The 20,998-nt window shown below is 39.8% G+C and overlaps 2 protein-coding genes across 2 annotated transcripts; one reads left to right on the forward strand and one right to left on the reverse strand.

The window, feature by feature from the left end:
- Nucleotides 1–543: 543 nt before the first annotated feature.
- Nucleotides 544–8,658, reverse strand: ankmy2a (ankyrin repeat and MYND domain containing 2a). The gene is made up of 10 exons (XM_035393858.1): nucleotides 8,413–8,658; nucleotides 7,277–7,341; nucleotides 5,066–5,204; nucleotides 4,872–4,970; nucleotides 4,101–4,261; nucleotides 3,382–3,596; nucleotides 2,959–3,094; nucleotides 2,555–2,683; nucleotides 2,239–2,368; nucleotides 544–1,606 (listed from the first exon to the last, which is right to left on the reverse strand). Exons 1-10 carry the CDS (start codon nucleotides 8,477–8,479, stop codon nucleotides 1,464–1,466), a joined length of 1,284 nt encoding a protein of 427 aa, XP_035249749.1. The 5' UTR covers nucleotides 8,480–8,658; the 3' UTR covers nucleotides 544–1,463.
- Nucleotides 8,659–13,606: 4,948 nt separating this feature from the next.
- tspan13a (tetraspanin 13a) lies at nucleotides 13,607–20,744 on the forward strand. The gene is made up of 6 exons (XM_035404813.1): nucleotides 13,607–14,046; nucleotides 16,970–17,137; nucleotides 18,228–18,308; nucleotides 18,891–19,004; nucleotides 19,105–19,215; nucleotides 19,676–20,744. Exons 1-6 carry the CDS (start codon nucleotides 13,984–13,986, stop codon nucleotides 19,748–19,750), a joined length of 612 nt encoding a protein of 203 aa, XP_035260704.1. The 5' UTR covers nucleotides 13,607–13,983; the 3' UTR covers nucleotides 19,751–20,744.
- Nucleotides 20,745–20,998: the final 254 nt, after the last annotated feature.

A 20,998-nucleotide genomic window follows, 5' to 3' on the forward strand; every position in this document is an offset into this window, starting at 1 on the left:
GGGGGGGTGGAGTTCTGCTCTGCAAATAAATCAAAGCCTGAGGCAGATACACTCCTATGATGACCACAAAAGGCCGCACATTTTCACAAATGAGCACTTTTAGCTTGTGCACTGTACTGACAGCTGGAACTGAGTCTTATCCTTCTGAAAACAGACAAGGCAATCTTCCTCCCAAAGAAAGAAATGTGGCAATACTGCCAACCCAACCCAAAAACAAGGCCACCGTAGAGCGTGGCATATGCTCCCGACCGTATGATGTGAACCATAAAAAATCTGCCTGATTGACAAAGGCCGTTTCTGTTAAATGAGCGGAAACCAAATTCAAGATGGCAGCCGTGGTAGCCATATTGAATGAGCGGTGCCGATACCGATCGAAACCAGCCTTCGTGTGGTCAAGTCCAATTCACCACCAAAAAATCAGCCCGATCGACAAAGGCGTTTTCTGTTAAATGAGCCGAAACCACATTGTTGACGGACGACATAATGCCACGCCTGCCTCCTACGAAGGCCGGGGGCATAAAAAAAAAAAACCTCCACAATAAATAAACTAGAAATCTTTTTTATTGGTTATCCACATATTAAATATTTTCCAATATTATTATTAACAATGGCCAGTCACCAGACACATCTGCACAGTTAAGTACATTGATCGTGATTGTCTAATTATTTTTGTACATTAATGTTCTACATTTTCAGATCTACATAATCCGAAGGTCATGGGTGTAGCTATATAGCTTTGTGTCAGTGCATTACTGGATTTTCAATTATGATTCGGCCAAATAAGAAATGTTCAAACGAATGGCTACTGAAGATAAATGGCAAAGAGCAATGCATTGGCTTTTGCTTTATACATGATCAGATATTTATCATTTCCATGTTGTAAAGTAACCTTTGCATTTATGCAAGAACCTGTAAATCATAATTAAATTATCTACCTTCAAAAGGGACCAGTAAACTGTCATCACACGTTGTCCCACAGGAACATGTGTTGGAAAAAGCACAAACCTCATTCAGGTAGCAAGCCCACTTTACATTGAAAACTGTGTCTAATACACTCAGTTCAGCAGCCACACAACAAACACAGTGAACATACCTAAATTATTGGCCAGATTTATAAGTTTGTAAGCCACTAATGTGAAAAACAAACTAAACCATAACGACTGAGCAGAGATAATGTTCATTCTCTGTTTGACTCAGATCTTCCCTCATATACAGTATTGATGAGTTGCAATGCTTCAGTGCCAACTTTCCATCAGCACTGGAGCAAACCCTTGCCATGTTCCCCACAGTATGAAACAGTCTGGAAGTTTCAGGGAGTCTTGTTAGCTGAAAATGTCCTCAGTGTGACCCAGAAAACTGGATAGTTCTGCTGTTTAGTGCAGGCCAATCATCCTCCATGGGGCTACTGTCACGCAGGTGTGCGGGGATTAGTGGGCAGGACTCAAGTCTCCATATGAGTGGATCTAAACCTGATTGGTTGACTGGGGATCAGACACTTCTGGGTCAGCCTGTAGGTGGGAGGAGCCAGAGGGTGAACCTTCCTCTTGTCCCACGGAGAGGTCCTGCAAGGAGCTAGTTGTGTCTTCTACTGCCTCATCGTCTTTGGCTGAAGAGAGAGATAATGCATCAGTCATGTGACAACCGTAGACCCACATACTAACAAAATAAATAAATATATAAATCCTGCACCTGCACTTAACAACTTAGGAAAAAACCTACCCATTTTGCACTCTCAAAAACAAAGCATTATCAACTGTAATTTTTCAAGTGTCAAAAAGCCTCAAGACAAATACTGGCGGTCCACACTGTTTGCACTGCTGTTTTAAGGGCAGGATCAGGGGAGTAAGAGTTAGGGAAGTTTTCATTTTATTGAGGGTTCAGGTAAGTGCAGGTAAGTAGGCTGCTGTTAATAAATAAAAGCGTCCAACACTGTATCAAACAATGATTATACACGTTTTATTACACAAGAGCGGGTGCAGTTTTGTTTCATTGCGCTGCTCCCTCTGAAACTACCATTTTCTCCGGACCCTGAGACACGCGAGTTAGAGGGGCAGCTGTGCCGAGCCTTATTAATGGTCAATGCGTAAACGTCGCGGGATGTGCACGTCACCCTGGATGAAAGCATCAGCAAAGTATATAAGCAAGTTTGCTGACAACAGAGCATTAGAAACAGCGATGCAGCAGTAAAACACGCGCATGTCCATTTCTTTCAGACGGACAGCCTGTCATATTCCATACCATTCTGTTCTTTCTCCATCAGTTTGGCTGACTCCTCCTCCTGCTTTTCCCACTGGTCTTTGAGTTTCTTGCAGACCTTCTTGTGCGTGAACCAGTGCAGCTTTTGGCAGGCTTGGTCACAGTAAATCACCTGGGAACAGAAACAGAGGCAGAAGAGTCAAGCATTTCACAGGCCAGTCGCCTCAGTTCTCATCCCCCTACATTCTTCTCTCTGCTAATTAGACTACATTGAGCACGGTGTCTGAATGGCGTCTACAGAACATAAGCAATGCATCCCTGATTTGGGGCGGGTCGGGGTGCACAGTGGTACCGGTACCGTTTTGCAGATGGAGCACCTCTTCTCCGCTCCCTTTTCTCCACAGGTGGTGCAGAACTCGGCATCCATGAAGCCCACCTGGCCCGTGATGGCCTGAGTCAGCACGGAGAAGGCTGTGGGGTCATTACCCTGATGCAGAGAGGAAAGCGTTCAGAATCTGTCACAGGGTGCACACTAACATCAGCGTCAGGCACTGTCAGCAGAAACCATCTGGCTTTGCCTCTAAATTTCAAAGTAAGATTTCATCAGAACCACCAAAGACAACCCAAGACTAAACCCCCCCCCCCCCTCCCACCCCCCATTTCAGCGTAAGAAATGACATTCTACACTAACATGCTGAAGGGAAGATGGATTGATCACACTTTAAAATGCACACAACCCCACATTCATTACAAAACACTCACAATTTCCACAGGTGCAATGCTTCGAACCAGCTGCTGAAGCAGGGTCGCATCACAATATGGAAACTTCCGGATACATTCACGGATAAACTTCTCCTGATACTGGGGAAAGCCATCGCTGTCACGTCCTTTCAACAGGCTGGAGGAGGAAAACACCAGCATTTTACTTCAATTGCTCTTTATTTACACTAATCAAAAAAACAAAAATAACTATTACTATGAAGTCAGTGCTCTGCAGGAATATTCAGAAGGAAAGTTTATTCTGTATGCAAATTAGTATGATATGCAGTACACACACGTAACAGATTAAATAACGAATAAACCAGATATTTGTCAAAAGAACCAGCAGTGATATTTGCATAATTAAATGCAAATGTAAATACGAACAGGGTGGAGCACTGGTCATGGCACAGACACTAAACGGACCTTTTAATGAGACCGTCCAGCTTGTCCTCTCGCTCCTTGAGGAAGGCCTGGCATTTCTGCAGGATGCAGCTGATGTAGTGCATCTTCATGGCCAGCACCTCGTTCATGTCCTGCTGCTTCACACACTTCTCACAGATCAGGTCCATCACCCTGAAGCACTTTTCCAGAGCCTCCACGTCTACCAACAGGGGATTCTCCTTTACCAACATCACCATCTGAGGCCAAAGCAAAGAGAGAGGGAGGAGGAAGGGTGAGAGAGGATGTGTGTGTGTGTGTGTGTGTGAGAAAGACAGAGAAATAAAAAAAGGAGGTGCAAAGAGGAGAAAAGCAGAGAGCAAAGGCAGTGAGGGAATTAGAGAGAAGGCGTGAGAGTGAGAGCGAATGGAGGAGAGAGAAGAGGTGCAAAGAGGGTGATAAGAATGGGGATAGAGAAAGGGGATACCAACATGTCACTATCCATCTGTTTCAATCAGAGAAAAAGAAACAGAACTGAGCCACACTGAAATCACAAAGGGAACAGAATGGCACAGGCTGTTCCACACAGATATAACACAGGAAACAGAATGATGAGGGCTGTTCCACAGTGATACAACACAGGGAACAGACTCAGATGAGCTGTTCCACAGTGATATAACACAGGGAACAGAATGACACAGCCTGTGCCACACTGATACAACACATGGGATATAATGAAGCAGGTGTTTTGTCAGAAGCAGTACCTTGACAGGGTTAAGGTTAGTGCTCATTATGATCTTGTGCAGGGGTCCTGCCAGTTTGGGAGGTAATTTGGGCTCCTTCTCCAGCCCCTGGGGCTTTGTGTAATACTCCAGTCTTGCTCGGGAGAAGAAGTTGTTGATCACGGTCACGCAGTCATGCTGGCCTGCCAGAGGGACCGATCAAATATTAAGAGTGAGAGATGGCTTATTTATTTTATTTTCATTTAGTTTACTTGATTTTGCTAATTTATGTATATACTGTACTCTGCAGTGCAACATATGAATAGAAAATAATTTTTATTTAAATAATTGAACTAAAATCCAAAAACCGAAGTATTAAAGTATTAAAACTCTAGGAAAGAGAGTTGCGTAGAAAGTAACACTTACTGACAGTTATTAATAGGGGTATAAACCACAGGCTTCACCATGACAGGATACAATTTTGATTCTAGAGGAAACGGTTCGATATTTGGCAATATCACAGATTTTACTATGATACAATACGGAAACTGAAATTATTTTTTCCAGTATGGCTTTTAATATTATATATAGATCTTTTCTTACTATATATGACCCAGCTAACACAATCCTGTTATAATGTACTCATATAACCAAAATGCTGTTGAGAGTGCAAGAACTTATTGACATCATGTTTAACAGAAGGAAAAACGGCACTAATGCAAGTGATGATGAGGCTGAGTGAAAAACGTAAATAATGATGTTGGGCAGTGTTGCTAGAGAGCAAACTAGCATAAGATAATGGTAACCTCTTACCCACGAACGCCGCCATCTGAGCCGCAGTCCGCCCGACGGAGTTCACCACGTCCGTTTCGGCCCCGGCGTCCAGCATCATCCAGGTGATGTCGGTCTTTCCTGTGGGCCAGTGGGGGGGAAACCGGTGCATTGTGGGAAAGCCACTACCTACCACAGACAGGACGCTGGTGTACCCGCGGGGCTGGGAGCCCTACCTGAGAGCCCGGCGAACATGAGGGCCGTGTAGCCGTGCTCGTGCTCGTTGCAGTTGACGTCGGCCCCGTGCTGCAGCAGCAGCCTGCACATGTCGGCCTTGCCCTTGTACGCGGCGTGCATGAGCGGCGTCATCCCATACTGAGAAGGGCAGAACCAAGCAAGAAAGCAGGCATGCATGTGAGAGGGAGCGGACTTTTCTCACTGTGCTGCTGAGCACCAGAAGGCTGTAGGTGCAGAACCGGGATTCAGTCCAGCTGCGGGGCACTTTGGCAAACTAGCTGACCTGACTTTGTGCGAGCTAGCCAACATGTGAAAATCACGCAATACAGGTTATAGGCTAATCAAAAATCATGATCACCACTGAATAGAGATAAAATCTTTTCGTTGAAAAGCAAGTATCTGAGATGAGCCAAGAATCTCCTGGCTGTGAATTTCATGGATTTGCAGGAGTGATGTTTTACAATGTTTGAAATAGCCTAATTATTCACAAACTGCAAAGACAGCACGGAACATACAGCCCACAGTGTGTAGTAGTTCCTTCTCTTGTATGCTAACTTAAACAGTATTGGGGAAACTTTTACTAATCAAATTAAAGTGAAGAAGAACACTATCAGTGATTTGAAAATCATGGATGTGCTATCGAAAACAGTTCTCAACTTGTTACACAGTAATTTACAACTTATTTTTTTCTTGTTACAGACAACAGTCAAGTACTAAAAATGTAAATGGTTAGATACAACTTACACTGATAATACCCATTGTACAGGCAATTCCTTGGTAACATAAAAACACTCAGGGGCAGATATTAAACATGAAAAACCGTGAATTTTGACTGCAGGGTCAAAACAAGCCATACAAATATGTACGCATAACATTCCTCTCAATAAAACTAAAGTTTCATTCAAAAACAGTCAAGGGTTTTCAGAAAAGGGTTTCACATGTTGCCTATGTTTTACAACAAAGGGCTGACTAAAGAAACAGGCAAATCCTGCTCTGAAGTCTTGGAGGTAAATAAAAAAAAAACAGCTTTCTTAATGGTCAATTCTGGAATTCATATGCAGACGGATTACTCAGCCTCAACATGCTTTAATGACGAGAGCCAATGATTTAGAGTCAAGTTCACTTCACCCGCACTGCGCCACTTCACATCCCACACCATTAAATGAAAGTGTGGCAACTAAACCAAAGAATAATATTTAAATACCAGAGGGAGTACTGAAAATGTCTGGTTTACATTTTAAGACATGTTTTCTGATATATTTTGGTTATCTCCATGAAAGAGAAATTTTAAGGTAATGGAATGACATCACAGTAAGAGGACATCAAAAATCACTCAAACAAATCCAAAGGTTTTTCAGCCAAAACAGTTTCTAAAAGACAAAATGTGAGCGTTAATGAATTCTCTTGGGTCTACAATTCACAAAGCTTCAGCCATTATTAAGTTCCTTCTCTGGAAATTTACTCAATGAATTTCAATTTTTTGGCCAAATAGGCAAATACTTCATACTTATTTTTAAAAGTATGACAGTGCTTATAAATGTTACTAAAACTTTATATTCTGAGAATATACACTTTTCTCTTCTATTTGACAGAAAATCTGATGCAATGCTATGAGGGGAAAAAGCCATGATACTGGTGAAGAACAAGCAGACAGAAGGCAATCCACTGGAAAACCAGCCACATCTGATTTTGACAGAAGGACAGACAATCGAAAACTGCTGTTTTTAACTATTCTACTCCCTTACAAAAAGGTACCTAGGGAAACCTGCATGCTACATCTAGTGGTGCCTTGTTATTATAGTCCGCCTTTAAGTGCTATGCCTGTCTTCCACGTCTTGGCCACATGTCCACAACACAAAAGAAAACATATGTCCACTCAGAGTGTATGCATTGGTTTACCTATACAACAGTACAAGCAGCTAGCAATTGCATAACAGGATACGTGTACAATACACACTAAAAAGCTAAATATGACCATTGCAGTAACTTATACCACAACAGCAATTATTCCACTCTAACAGTGAACAGAATTAGCCAGACCTCTGGTACTATCCTTACAGTGACCTCACATAACTATAAATAAGGATGTGCTCAATGTGGCTGCTAAAATGAGTTTCAATTAAGTTGACAATGTTAAGCCACTGCACCACTTAATTATGCATTTGTATTGTTAAAATGTATGTTGCATTTTTTTCAAACTTCATTCTTACCTCATCCAAACAATTGACGCGTACATCTTTGCATCCAAGCAACCTTGAAGCTTCTTGGACATTCCCTAATAAAAACACAAATCCCAACATAAGCCCGGTAAAACATATACATCACCAGGGAACATACCGATCATATAAACACATAAGGAACAGTTACTCATTTACTTAAATGAATTATGGAATTAGCCGAACAACATCCTCAGTAAGGGTTTAAAAAGCATATTTTTTTCTAATTAATTTACTGTAAATTAGTTTATATATGGTTAACTTTATGTCAGATATATTCAACTGTGAGGACAAAACTAAAAAATCGGAGAGACATTTGAATATGAAGATTGCATATAACTAGTTATCTAGTTAGCAAACCACTGTAAGCATCAACGTTACACTATAGCCAGTTTTTCCAATATACATAGACAACCTGCTGTCAACACTACTTGTTGGCAAGTCATTTCAGTATTAGTCAGCAACAAGCCAGCTAGTTAGTTATCATCATTACCCATAAAAACTACCTTGGCAATTAGAAAATCCATTCAAAAATATCGGTATAAATATTACAGATAACAGTAGTTTTGCCAATGTTAGACTCCAGTACGCCCACGGTTAATCGAATTTACTTTACTCACAGTGAATGTAGTTGCTAAAGTCAAGATTATCTAGTCAGGTAAAGAATTCTGACATGGCAACGTTAACTACTAGCCACTTTATGTTAGAACGTATATCTAAATGCTACCTACACTGACATGTTAGCAAGCTAGCTAACAGACAAACAAGCTCATAATAACGTTACGTGTTTAAATTGGAGCTATCAAATTGGCTGCAAGTCAGCCAATTATCACCGCTAAACTAAAGACACCGAAATGTGAAGCGTGGCTGGCAATGCATGAACTCATGTCACGCATGGTACGGCCCTTCGGCGTTGGTCCTGCATAGCTAGCCAGGTCGTCCATCATAACAATTTCTGAGTAACTTAGATCTACAGTACTGTCTGTATCAGTTCCACAAAACCACAAAAATACAAACATATTATGAATCTTGTCAGGTAGACAATGGCTATAGTAGCGAGCTAATAATAATAAGCTAGCATTTGTTTAGCTAACTTGCTAACGTAGGGCTACGTTAGACAATAATATTACCTGCTGCTATAACCTGAAATAACTCCTTCTCCGCGGCTGAGAGGTCTCCCTTTTTTGGAGAGGCCATGGTAAGCTGTCCGTTGACTAGTCTTTTATTTCAAAATTTTCAGGCTGTGATAATTTTGAGGAAAATATTGGCTAACTTAGCTGGCAGGCCATCTAATAGGCTGCGTAAAATTGCGTCATCCCCAATCTCCTTGTCCACCGGTTCAACCATAGACCGTAGAAGAACTGAAAGGACTGAGCTCTTGGAATGTACCACTCTACAAAGGAAGGGAGGCATAACTTGTAAATACATTAAACACCTCGAAATATGATACACTTATAATTATAATCTTATAATATGCAGTAGTACATTATATTGTACAAATTAGAAAGACACGTTTGCATTTTTAAACGTTTGGAATGATAATGTAGTTCTGTAGTTCTTCCCTGTTGATGTGAGCTTATATGTCAGGGCTGCACAATTTCGGTACTGGAAGGCAGATTTCCATGCCGGTTTTTGTTCCAACCAGTACAAGTTTTCTGACACCTCAGTAAACAACGCTAGTACTTGAGCACAGCAAAATCCTTAAGAAATACTTCATGTGGCTGCAGCTGGTGCTCTTGCAAATGTAATTTAGAGATATGATTGAGCTGATTAAATTATTAAGAGCAGAAGTTGGCACAAAATCCTGAAATGGATCTGCCCTCGTTGTGCTCTCCTGTTGAATGTCCTGTCCCAGCTTTTCAGAACCGTGAAGTAAACCCTAAACAAGGCTGTTATACTCATCAGATGAGGTATGACAAGGTCCAACCAAGGGGTGAAGGTAACCCACAGTTTGGCATTTCCAATGATAGATAACCACATTTTGGCATTTAGCAGATGCTGTTATGTGAATGGACTTACCTAGGTGCATACATACAGAATTTGGTAACAAAGATGCTGATGCTAAATTATCAGGATCACATAGTAATAATTTAATACATTATCTTACAACATAAATTTAGATGCCATAGTAGGAGCAAGAAGGAAATGAAGAATGCAACATTAATAGGAAGAAAATGGGTTAGTGATATATGGATATATTAAGCATTGGTACACATAGTAACCCTTTACAAAATGTGCATCACCCAATGAGCCAATTTGCAGTTTAAATAGGTGCATTTTCAATTTGTGGCAGAAGATGAAGAGTGATTTGCTTTCCTGATTGTTGTGGGGAGCTCATTCCACCACTGGGGCAGCCAGGATAGAGAAAAGATGAAATGGAGAGAGGACCCCTTCATGGAGGGGACAGTAAGGCCACAAGTGGATGTGGAAAGGAGTGGCCTGACAGGAGTGTTAAATCTGATAGTAGACTGCTGGTAAGAGGGTGCTGTTCCAAGGCCAGGACAACAGATTATCTTTTAATTTGGTCTACCGACAGGATACAGTGAAGGAAGATGAGGAGAGGCATGTTATGCATATATTTTGGCTGACTGTAGATGAGATGAGCATTCTGAATGAGCTGGAGGGGCCTGCACCTGCAGGGAGACCAGCAGGGGGAGAGTTTGTTCAGTTAGAATAACGGCCTGAATAATTGAGCTTTAGGTGGATTAGATAGCATTCATTGTGTAAAACATACCTGTAGCATGCTGATTACAGAAAACAAGCTGGACTTTACCAAATATCACGTTAATTACGCAGCATACTCTGTGTATTGATATGAGCTTGAATAAAATTTAAATTATTTGATGGATTTTGATTGTGGTCTCTCTCATAAAAGGTACGTTCCTCACTTTACTTCTTTGTATTTCCATAGAACATGCCAGTTCAGCCACTTCAGTCCCCAGGTTGGCTAAAATAGAAAAGAAACTACTGGAAGAACAAAGGGGTCACTGTTGGATACTATTTCATTGCTGATTCCCCACACAATTTATGCGTTTGGTCACAAGGGGGCACTCCATCCTCTTGGTAAATTAAAAATGTATTTTCAAGACACTTCTCCATAATCATTAACGATCATCCAGCAGGTCTCAAAACTACTGAGTTTATGCTAACCTTGAAATGAACCTTGAAAAAAGTTTATGAGCACTTTCTGGGCAGTACTATTGCACGGTAATTCTGCTCAAGACTGAACTTGCATTGTGCATCAAAAGCCAGCATTTTTACTGTGACACTACCAAGCAGTGACAGTGTTGTCATCAGGTGGCTAGATTTTTCCAGTGCCGGATGTGTTTGAAATCTCAGCTGAACATTTCCAGTTGAAAAATTAAGTGCATTTACACAACAGAAATGCTGTGTTCTCTCTAAAAGTGTTTGTAGCCAAGAAATTGCCATCCTAACATTTGGGAATGACTGGTGTTATAATTGCATATTCATATCTGAATGTTAACTTTAAATAGGAATAAGTAAATATGTGAATGACTGATCATATAAGTTCTGGAGTACGCATTATTGCCATTGTAGATCTACAATCAGTTCATTGTGTGATTACATTATTTTCATACATGTCTTCAGTAAGGCTTCGAATACTGAAATTTCCACAATTTAACCCAGATTTCTCACTTGTGCATTCACATCTATGTAGATTTTTGTACAGCGGTCTCCATCTTCAGTCCTGGGAGACTATCTACAGGTTTTTGTGGTGTCTTCTCAGCTGCCAATTTAGGCTATTGTCTTGAGTGGACAATAAGTCAGTTGCTTAAACACTGAAGTGTTGAAACATACCAATGCAGGTGATGACTAGAACATAAAAATATTTATCTCCAGTCTTTGAAAATCATATAGAGAAAAAGTTTCAAAAAAGAAGCTTTGTTTTTTCTGTATGGCTCTTTATGTATTGCCAAGGGTTGTTTCCTGCTGGTAGTGTTCAGTGAGCAAGGAGAAGATGCAATAATAATAATAATAATAGCTTTATTGATACAGCAACTTTTAAATGCTTAAATGCAGCTCAAAGTGCTTTCCAAGCATAATGAAATAAAATACAGAGGTTACAGAGAATGGTGAAATAAGCAGAAAGCCCAGAAATGCTCAAATAACAGCTGTTTACAACAGTAGTGTTCAGAAAGACATCTCTGAACACAGAACACAGCTGTAATGGTGTGGGGAATGTTATCTTGGAACACATCAAGCCCCTAAATACTAACTGAGAATCATTTGAATGGCACAGCATACCTAAGCATTGTTGCTGACCATGTGCATCCCTTTGTGGCCACAGTCTACTCTTTTTTCAATATTTACTACCAGCAGGACTATGCACCATGTCACAGTCATGTCAGAAAGTGCTCATCATCACATGTTGGTTCCACAAACATGACTGTGACTTCCATTTACTCCAAATGGCATGCACAGGCTCAAGACCTCAATCCAATAGAGCACCTTCAGGATGAAGTGGAACGGGAGGTTCTCTGCATGAGTCAGCATGGGCCAAAATCTTTAAAGAATGTTTCCAACACCTTGTTTAACTTATTCCACAAAGAAGTCTGGCTGTTCTGGAGGCAATGTAAGAACGTTTTGTTGGATGATTCTGTGTGAAATGTGAACTAGAAAAACTAGTTTGGTAGGCCTCAGGCTCTACTCACAGGTTAATTATGGGTTTGTGCCTCTTCATGAATTCAGACAGCAGCAATCCTGTATAGGTGATGCCAAAACTGCAGTGAGAACAAAGAGCAAGGCCGTTAACAGCTATTTTAGGCTCTGTCATAATTTTCCGAAGAACACACTATTTTAACGATTTAAGTGCATTATTACATTTCGTTGTCGTTGCGGAATGCTTTCCTTGTCTGAATGACAATATTTGAAAGACAAATTCATTTTGAAGGTACAGTAGGTAAACCAGATTCTACTTAAATATTTGTGGCATGGCTGCATTAGGCTCTTGTCATTCCAGTCACATTTGATCTGTGCATGCATATGGTATATCAAATGTTCCCCCACTTTTTTAAAATATATATTTTGCCATTTATGCTTTTTACAGCTCTTTTCAACAGTAAAGGTAAAATCTTTACATTAAAGGATTTAGCCCTTGAATCACAATTTGGGGACCCCAAAATAACAAGAAATGCTAATGTGTGTCTCTGCCCATTACACCATTCCCATTGACTCATATTCAGAAAAACAAGCTGGTTGTCAACTGTATTTCAGTTTGCCCACATCCTTATCCATACTGGAAAGGCCTTATTAAAGGAGTAAAGAAAGAACAGGATCACAGAGGAAATCAGAATAAAGAATTTTTCCCAAATAACTTCTGGCTATTCCATTTTGGGTGGTTTATATGAGGTAAAAGCCAGTATTTCAATTCATTATAAGGTGTTCTTCATACTGTTTTTGCTTATAGTCAGAAGTGTTTTCTTCTCTATGATCAGCTAGCTTTCCTCCCATCAACTTCCTAAATGTATGCATGCTTGGCATGACAGTGGAGCTGGGTTGTCTCCTAGTCTATAACTAAGTGATGAACTTATGTGAACCTTAAGTGTAAAGAGATGTTGTAGTAATTATTTTCATGTGTTTTATTTGGAAGGTAGGTTTAGAACGTATGTGTTATACTGTCTTCACTAAACAGAGCCTAAACTGAGTTTAAAGCCCCTGCACACATATAGAAGAAATTTAGACTGGGCTCAGCTCATCTTCTTTTAAACCCATGAGCCTTCATTCTTATTTTAGATCAATTTAAACTTAGGGTTTTCCTGATTGCACATCTGTCTAATGCATTTGATGTAGTGCTGCAATGTGCTTTACATTCCAAACGGAATCCAGATTGCACCATTGGGGGCTTAGACACAATTGGTAGCATCACCCCAGTATGGGAGAGCTTCATTCAGCAAACCCCATCTCATTGCTCCACAGCAACTGCAGCACAGTAGCTGTAGTAGCTCAGTCCAGTCCACTTATATCTTGTTTCATCTAGATTAAAATAAAATAAATAAAATTAAAAACAGCAATAAAAGCAGTTGAATCTATTCAGTTGGGCTGCCTACAAATTCAATGGCTAACTGTGATCAGTAGTGTGTGTACACACCCTTGCCCTCATCTGAGCATTACAAATAAAGAACTTGCAGAACAGCCTACTTAACCTGGGACTTGTGTTTTCCAACGGTTATTGCTGTGCTTCTCTCTCACTATATAAACCCCCTTGCTAAAATGAAAACAACTCCACAAAAAACACCTGGCTATTAACTTGTCCTTCGCTCCACGAAATGTTCTTGTCTTTCTCTTAACCCACACTTACAGAATCAGAATCACACTGACGACGAGGACTCTGTTTTATCAAGAAATCGACACTTTCTGTCTTGTGTAGCATAATGTTGAACTAGTTCCATTTGAAATACGCAGGCTGTATCGCTGTTAGAAGTTCCATCCCTGCATTTATTTGCATATGGCAGACGTACAGGACAAGGCGACCAATCAGAGCCAATGGATGCTTCTGGTTTCACACATTGGAAACAAACGCACTGCTAGCTTCCAGCGTAGCGTACGAGGCGTGTTATGTATCAGGTGGAGTCTATGACTGGGAATTTAATATACCCCCCTTTATTTTAGGAAGCTGTGCTTACACAGTTTGAAACATTTTTTAACCTTTCCATAGTTTAGGTGAAAATAGAACATTCACAATGGTATGCGGCGGGTTCACCTGTTCCAAGAACTCCCTCTGCGCCCTCAATATTCTCTATGTCGTAAGTAGCCTGCGGTCTTATAAATTGCCATATGGTACGAAATGACAAGCATATGATATGAAAGGTTCGTATAATATGAAAATGCGTAGCGGTCTCAGTCCTAATCAGATGAATCTATAAAATGCCATTTATTACTTATTCATTAAAATTGTGTCGTTTTTCAGTATTTGCACCTTTCTTTAACATTAAATTGCATATAAAATTGGTCTACAATATGGTAAATCCCAACAGATTGGCTAGTGTTCATTTTTGAACTGGTCTATTGTATGTCTACAGGCCACCCCTTCCCGGCTTTCTGAGTCAACACATGGTATATTTATAAGGTATAAGGTATAGCCTACTTATTGCCGGTGCCAAATCGACTGATGGCAGTGCTGAAAGCTATTGCTTATTCTACCGGCCTTAACATCTGTTACGCTGCATGCATCGAAATGGAGTGGTTATGTTTCATCGTAAAAGCGTATAACTGTATCGGGGTCTATTGTTTATTCAACAGAACCGTGATGCAGTAGTCAGAACCTTGATGCATGGAAAAATGGCATGACCTACTTACGTTGATGGTGATGTGATCATGTGCGAGCTGGATGACACACCATAGTAGGGCTAGGCTACAATCGATGTTGTCCCGAGTAGTCTAGCTAGGATCTCTTTAACCGGTTTTGGCTCGAACGACCATTGTAGGCATGTTCTTCCAATGTAAACATGCCTGATGATGTTCATTAACACATGCTTAAAATTAGCCTACACACCATAGTTCTTGCCATGATGAAGCATCTGCACCAGTGTATACAGTACGTCATATAATGATTATGGGCATAGAGACTGCAAACACATAGTGGTAGATGAACCCTATTGACATTTTCGGCTGAATGGGGATTTTGTCGGGTCTCCCTCTTTTGTTTTTCTTAGCCTATATAACAGACCAAGAATTTAGCGTATATATGGCACTGTATAAAATAGTCAAATATAGTCAAAAACATCAAAAAGTTGATGTACGCACACTCCAAATAATTCCAAATGTAGGCTACAAAAATTATGAATTGCTTGATAGTTTCTTTTTAAATGTAACCAGCAGTTTGATTTTTGATTATTGGAAAATTGTAGTTGGAGTTCTTTTACTTTTACACGAATAATCTCTGGTATCTCTGGGACATAGACCTAGCCTATCGGATGCATAAATAAATATTATTGTGTGTACGCCTAAATTACAAAAAAGTTAGTTAAATTTAAAATGTAATATCAATATATGGCAACTTAAAGCTGCTTGTAAATGACATTTGTGTTATGTTTCCTTTGAACTTTATTTCCAGTGCTACATTATCATTATTTTTTTAATTAACCTCCTAAAACCTGGCAATTCATTTTTGTCCCCTGTTGGGGACATGAGTCTCTGGTGTTAAACTCAAGAACCAAATATTCTACTATGCTGAAAACTACTGCAAGGGACATTAAAAATAATCAAATCAAATTTTTAAAAATATTTTCACTGCAATATCTTAAAAAATTTAAATACAACTTTTTTCTTCTGGTTCTCCAAAGGATATTCTGTGTTCTTCAACCAGCCTCTTTACATTTTAAGTGTAATTATGGTTGCTCTCTCAGCTGCAAGGTGTTAAGAATAACTGTTGTATTAAAATGTCCACAGTTAACTTAAACAGATGTCAATTATATAAAAACATGGATAGCCCAAAGCAGGCTTGTTGACACAAGGGCAGGTCTTGTGGAAAATTGACATGCAGCACCTTTATAAGTGCACGAAAAGATAACTTCACACTATTCTCAATCAGATAACATTCTAAACAGCATTATCAGCTAGTAGATGTGCTCCAAGTAGAGATGCTGAGCACAGGGTATCCCAAATGGCATGTAGTCTATTTTGCGCCTTTGAGAAGACTGGGGCCTATTTTTTTCCCTTTGCTCTCCTGAGGAGTGTATGCACAGCTAAGTTGTCTGCAGTAATAATGTGAGGCAGCTGGAAGCCAGGATAACTCTAGATTGCTGTAATCCGCAGTCGGAGGGTTGCCGGTTCAAACCCTGCCCTGGGCGTTTCGAAGTGTCCTTGAGCAAGACACCTAACCCCTAACTGCTCTGGCGAATGAGAGGCATCAATTGTAAAGCGCTTTGGATAAAAGCGCTATATAAATGCAGTCCATTTACCATTTAATCCCACCCCCTGACCCCCCCCCCCCCCCCCCCCCCCCCAAACACACCAAGCAGAAGTGAGATGCTTGATGTATCAGTAGAAGCCCTGTGTGGGTAAAATAGTTAACCTTTTTATCTCAAATTATTGAATTAAGATCATTGCGTGTGGTTTTGGTCATTTATTTGCTTTATGGCAGGTATTTAAATTAAGAAATAAATGAGACCTCTCTACCTCCTCTCTCTAGTCTAGCCTATCTCACTGTGGCTACCACTCCTTTTATTTGACCCTGCTCTCTGTCTTTTACTTTCATCTCTGTTTTCCCCATTCTCCTGGCTGCCTCTTTTCCATTTAGTTTTGCTTACCAGCCATGTGTCAGCCCTGCCTCGTTCAGCCAGTCATACATACTGCCAGTCCTGACACATGACTGTTAAATGAGGCCACTCTACTCTTTGACCTTCATTGACATCTCACTAAAGTGCTGTCTGTCTGCACTGCTGATTGAAGATGTACCACTACCTTACCCAGTGCACCCTCTACACGATATGTTTCACTGTGAACCAATTTCAGTGTTGTACCCAGTTCTCCACTGTGCTTTACAGTTCTGTCATTCTGTGTAGCACATTTCACTCACTTGTGAACTTGTGTTGTACCATGTTCTGCAATGTATTGTGTTCCTCTGATATTCTGTTACAGGCACGTACTGGAGTTTGTATTGTACCTTGCACTAGATGGGATTAGCCCCAGTGTCATTCTCAGTTCTGTGCCACCCTTGTCTTTCAGATGGTGAGCCTGCTCATGATTGGCATTGCCGCCTGGGGGAAGTGGTTCGGCCTGGTGTCCAGTTTCCAGGTGGTTGGCGGAGTCATAGGAGTGGGTGTGTTCCTCTTCTTTGTGGCCCTGGTGGGACTCATTGGAGCCATGAGGCATCACCAAGTGTTGCTTTTCTTTGTATCCTTTCTATTGGAGGGAAAATGCAGTGAACATTTCGCAGGGTCCGCATAAAGCTTTTATTACGTTTTTATTAACGTTTTCTAGGAAGTGCTCTTCTTATTTTGTAATAAGCAATGTAACATTCTCAAAAAATATTTTAAAATGTGTAAATAAAAATTGGGTAGATTTTTGGGTGTCCATATAATTCTCTATTATGTCATCAAAATAGAACATGGTTTCTCATGGATCAAAGCCTATAGCCATATTGCTTAATTTTTAAAAGATTTTTTGGTTTCAGCATGTATCTGTGCTTTCTGAGCTTTAGAAAACAGTGATCCAGTTTCTGATGGTGCTTGAATATGTAACAGGATCAAGGTCTGTTGTGACACTATTATGTTTCAAATGCAGACCTTCTCACTTGGCTGTAACATGTCCTACTATAGAGGTTTTTGTGCAAAATCTTAATTATACATCATGTGTATTTCATGCATAGGCTTGGTAGTAAAGCACAATTAATCATTTTTTGTATTGTGTTGTCATCTGTTTCTATTACACTACTCTGGTTGACTGTAACAGTTTAAAAGGCACCGGAGACTGGTTCTGTGAGATTTAGTTTGGCTAAATTGAACTGAATTTTATAAATCTCTTTGGCAGTTGGTGTGTGGTTTACATATCCTTACACTTATCAATTACCATGGCATTAATTTTCAAATGCATATTAGCTTCTCCCCAGTAAATGTTTCCATCAGGTGAGCTTGTTTTAGAGAAAAGCAAGAGCCAATTAGCGTAATATGATACACCACCTATCACAGAGGAACTGTCTTATGGAAAATCCTACTCAAAATACTTTCAGTGTGTAGTCATAGAGGAAGTCACATTATAGTTTTAAAGTTAAATTTACATGTACATAATATTATTAATAGTTTTTGAATGGTAAATATGGTAAGAAGTGTGGAGGATATGCATTTGTATAGACTTGTTTGGAGCTGAAGAGGATTGTGGTTTTTCTTAATGGAACTGTCCACTGTGTTATGTCACTGTAGTTCACTTACTCATTTCAGTTGAGGATCTGGTTAAGGGCAGAGTGCTTCCTTGACTGTGGTTTCAGTACATGATTATCCTCTTCATGGTGTTTGTGGTGCAGTTCTCTGTGTCCTGTGCTTGCCTGGCCATCAATAAAGACCAGCAGGTATGAGCCATTAATTCACACTTTGGACATTCATCTGGAGTGATGAATTAGACCCAGACTCACTCTTAACAGTGCGCATGGCCCTTGCCTTGTAACACATTTTGCAGTCTTAGTACTTCTCAGAATTAAGGGCAAAACATACTACAATGAGTGCCGTAATGTTTGACTTGTGCACTAGTGGTGAAGTGATGTTAAGAGCCAACATGCTTTCACTCAAACAGTACAGTCTTAAATAAAGATGGTCTGCCTCCTCTCTTAGTGTATTTTTAGAAAAATTATACTTTTGAGTTCACCCTGCTAATTAATTTATGCAGTTCTTTAATTTTCAGTTCTTGTTCTGTAGAGCATTGCTTATCAAACAATGCATGATTATGAACATTTTTTAGACATATAGACAAAACTATAATTATTATATTTATTTACATTTATTTATAAGCATACCATTACTAATCATGATGATAACTAATGTCAGAGTGCATGTGCAGTATTTAAACGTTAAATATCCATTTGCAATACGTTATATTAAACATTTGAATATTCTCTCCCTCTATCTCTCTCTATCTCCCATTTGCTTTTGTGTAGAGCCACCTCCTGGAAGTGGGGTGGAATAACTCCCAGATCACACAGAAAGATGTAGAGAAGACTCTGAACTGCTGCGGCTTTTCCTCTGTCGACTACAACGAGACTTGTGATGCCGTAAGATGCGACTCTTCCCTCTTACAGACGCCTGCGGGGATGTTGATGCCTCAGAGCCCTTGGCTCAATCTCCTGCTTTCTCCTCTTTCTCGCACCGCAGCCCTGCTTCCCCAACCACTCGTGCGCCACATGCGCAGCTAAGATCCAGGAGCATGCTGGGGAGGTGCTGCGCTTCGTAGGTGGGATTGGCCTCTTCTTCAGCTTCACAGAGGTGAATGACCATCCGCATAATACAGGCAGCAGTTTCTAGAGTGGCAAATGAATGTTAAATACTGTACACTGCTTTTTTTGTTTTCATTGGTTTGTTTTGTTATAGTTGGTAGCCAGCCGCCAACCATTTCTTGGTCTTCATTGGTCATAGTTGGCAATGGGCTGTGGTGTGGCACCGTAAACACGAGGCTAGTGCTGTATCACAGAAATCGTGAGAACATGGTGACGCCTTGTATTGTACTACCATATTACTGAATGCACATAGGTTTAAAGATAAACAAGTTCACATAAGTTGATATTTCTGGAAAATTTCAATTCACCATTCCTGTGATGGGGCACGTCATCTAATCTGAATCAGTTATTATTGTACTTATCTTAATTAGTCCTATTTGCTCCCACATTTCTTTCACATGGTGGAAATGTGCAACATGACTGATTTATCCTCTTTGTTTTTGTTTCAGATATTGGGTGTGTGGCTAACATACAGGTATCGGAATCAGAAGGACCCTCGTGCAAATCCCAGTGCTTTTCTCTAAAATCCGTATTTGCTTTAAAAAAAAAAATAACTGCACTATATTTAGAACTACTGAAAATGTCTTTAGCAAAACAATCACCTAATTTACCAAGCAACTGGGTGGGTGGATTGTAGCATTTGGTCATCAGTAGTGTGTCTGCTCTTAAACTGAGGAAACTGCTGCCAAGCTCTGTGTTCAGATGTTTAATAGAGGCCTCCATCATGTTCTGAATTTCAGAGGTAGGTTCTAAAAAGGCTGTGTGCATTTCTGAGGAGACTGTCGCATCTCAAAATTCAAAATTTCTTGAGGTTTGTGTTTTGCACAATGAAATGTATTTCAATGAGACACTGCTGTATCACAAAATGGCACTGCTATGATTTAGACCATAGTATATGCATGCTGGACTGATGGATGTCCATGAAGGAAAATACAGTTAGCTGAAGTATAATGTTATTTATAAAATAAACAATGATGTTCAATCAAATTAAACAAATTGCTGTTTAAACATCCACTCAATTTTTTCCAGTGTTAAATACCCTTTTCCATGTTTCCATGCATTTCAAAGTTTTTCATTATTGTTGCATTTTTACGTAGGTAATATTAAGTTTTGCACATTCTTTTGAAAGAAACTATCCATTCAGTCTCATCTGTTGGTTATTGTAATTGCAAACAGTAACAAAGCAATAATAGAATTAAAAACACAGTTTCTCCTCAAAATAATTAAGAAAATTTAAGTTTTAGTTTGAGAAAATTATTAATCAAATGATTAATGGGTCTGCTTTAGTAAAAAGCTCTTACATTATGTAATGCAGCAACCTTTGTATTTAGCTAATGATTTCTGATCTGTGCCTACAGTATTCACGTCACAGTTTCACCTTGACTTTGTTGGAGTGTGTGCTTGATTTCTACATGCATGCCTATATAAAAAATCTATGCCTGTATCTGGCGGTTTTGTGGACTGTGTACTCAAATGTTTGTAAAACAAAATAAAGGGTTTGATATGTTGCTTATTTAACATGATTTAACATATAACTAGAGTGTGATGTACTGTCAGTGTTGGTTATGCAGCAGAAAATGTTATGTCGTTACAACGTTATATCAGGCAAGCTTACATTTTACATGTTCAGGTAAGAATGCTGTCTGGGGCTGTTGTTATAAACATAAGTCTTTTTTTATTTTGCTTTTCATATCCATTTATATGAAAGTACTGTACTTCTCCCTGATGTCTGAAACTGGATACATTGTTCACTTTTTGCTAGTGGAAATCGG

This window comes from Anguilla anguilla, chromosome 1 (assembly GCF_013347855.1).
Source record: "Anguilla anguilla isolate fAngAng1 chromosome 1, fAngAng1.pri, whole genome shotgun sequence".
Taxonomy (NCBI): domain Eukaryota; kingdom Metazoa; phylum Chordata; class Actinopteri; order Anguilliformes; family Anguillidae; genus Anguilla; species Anguilla anguilla.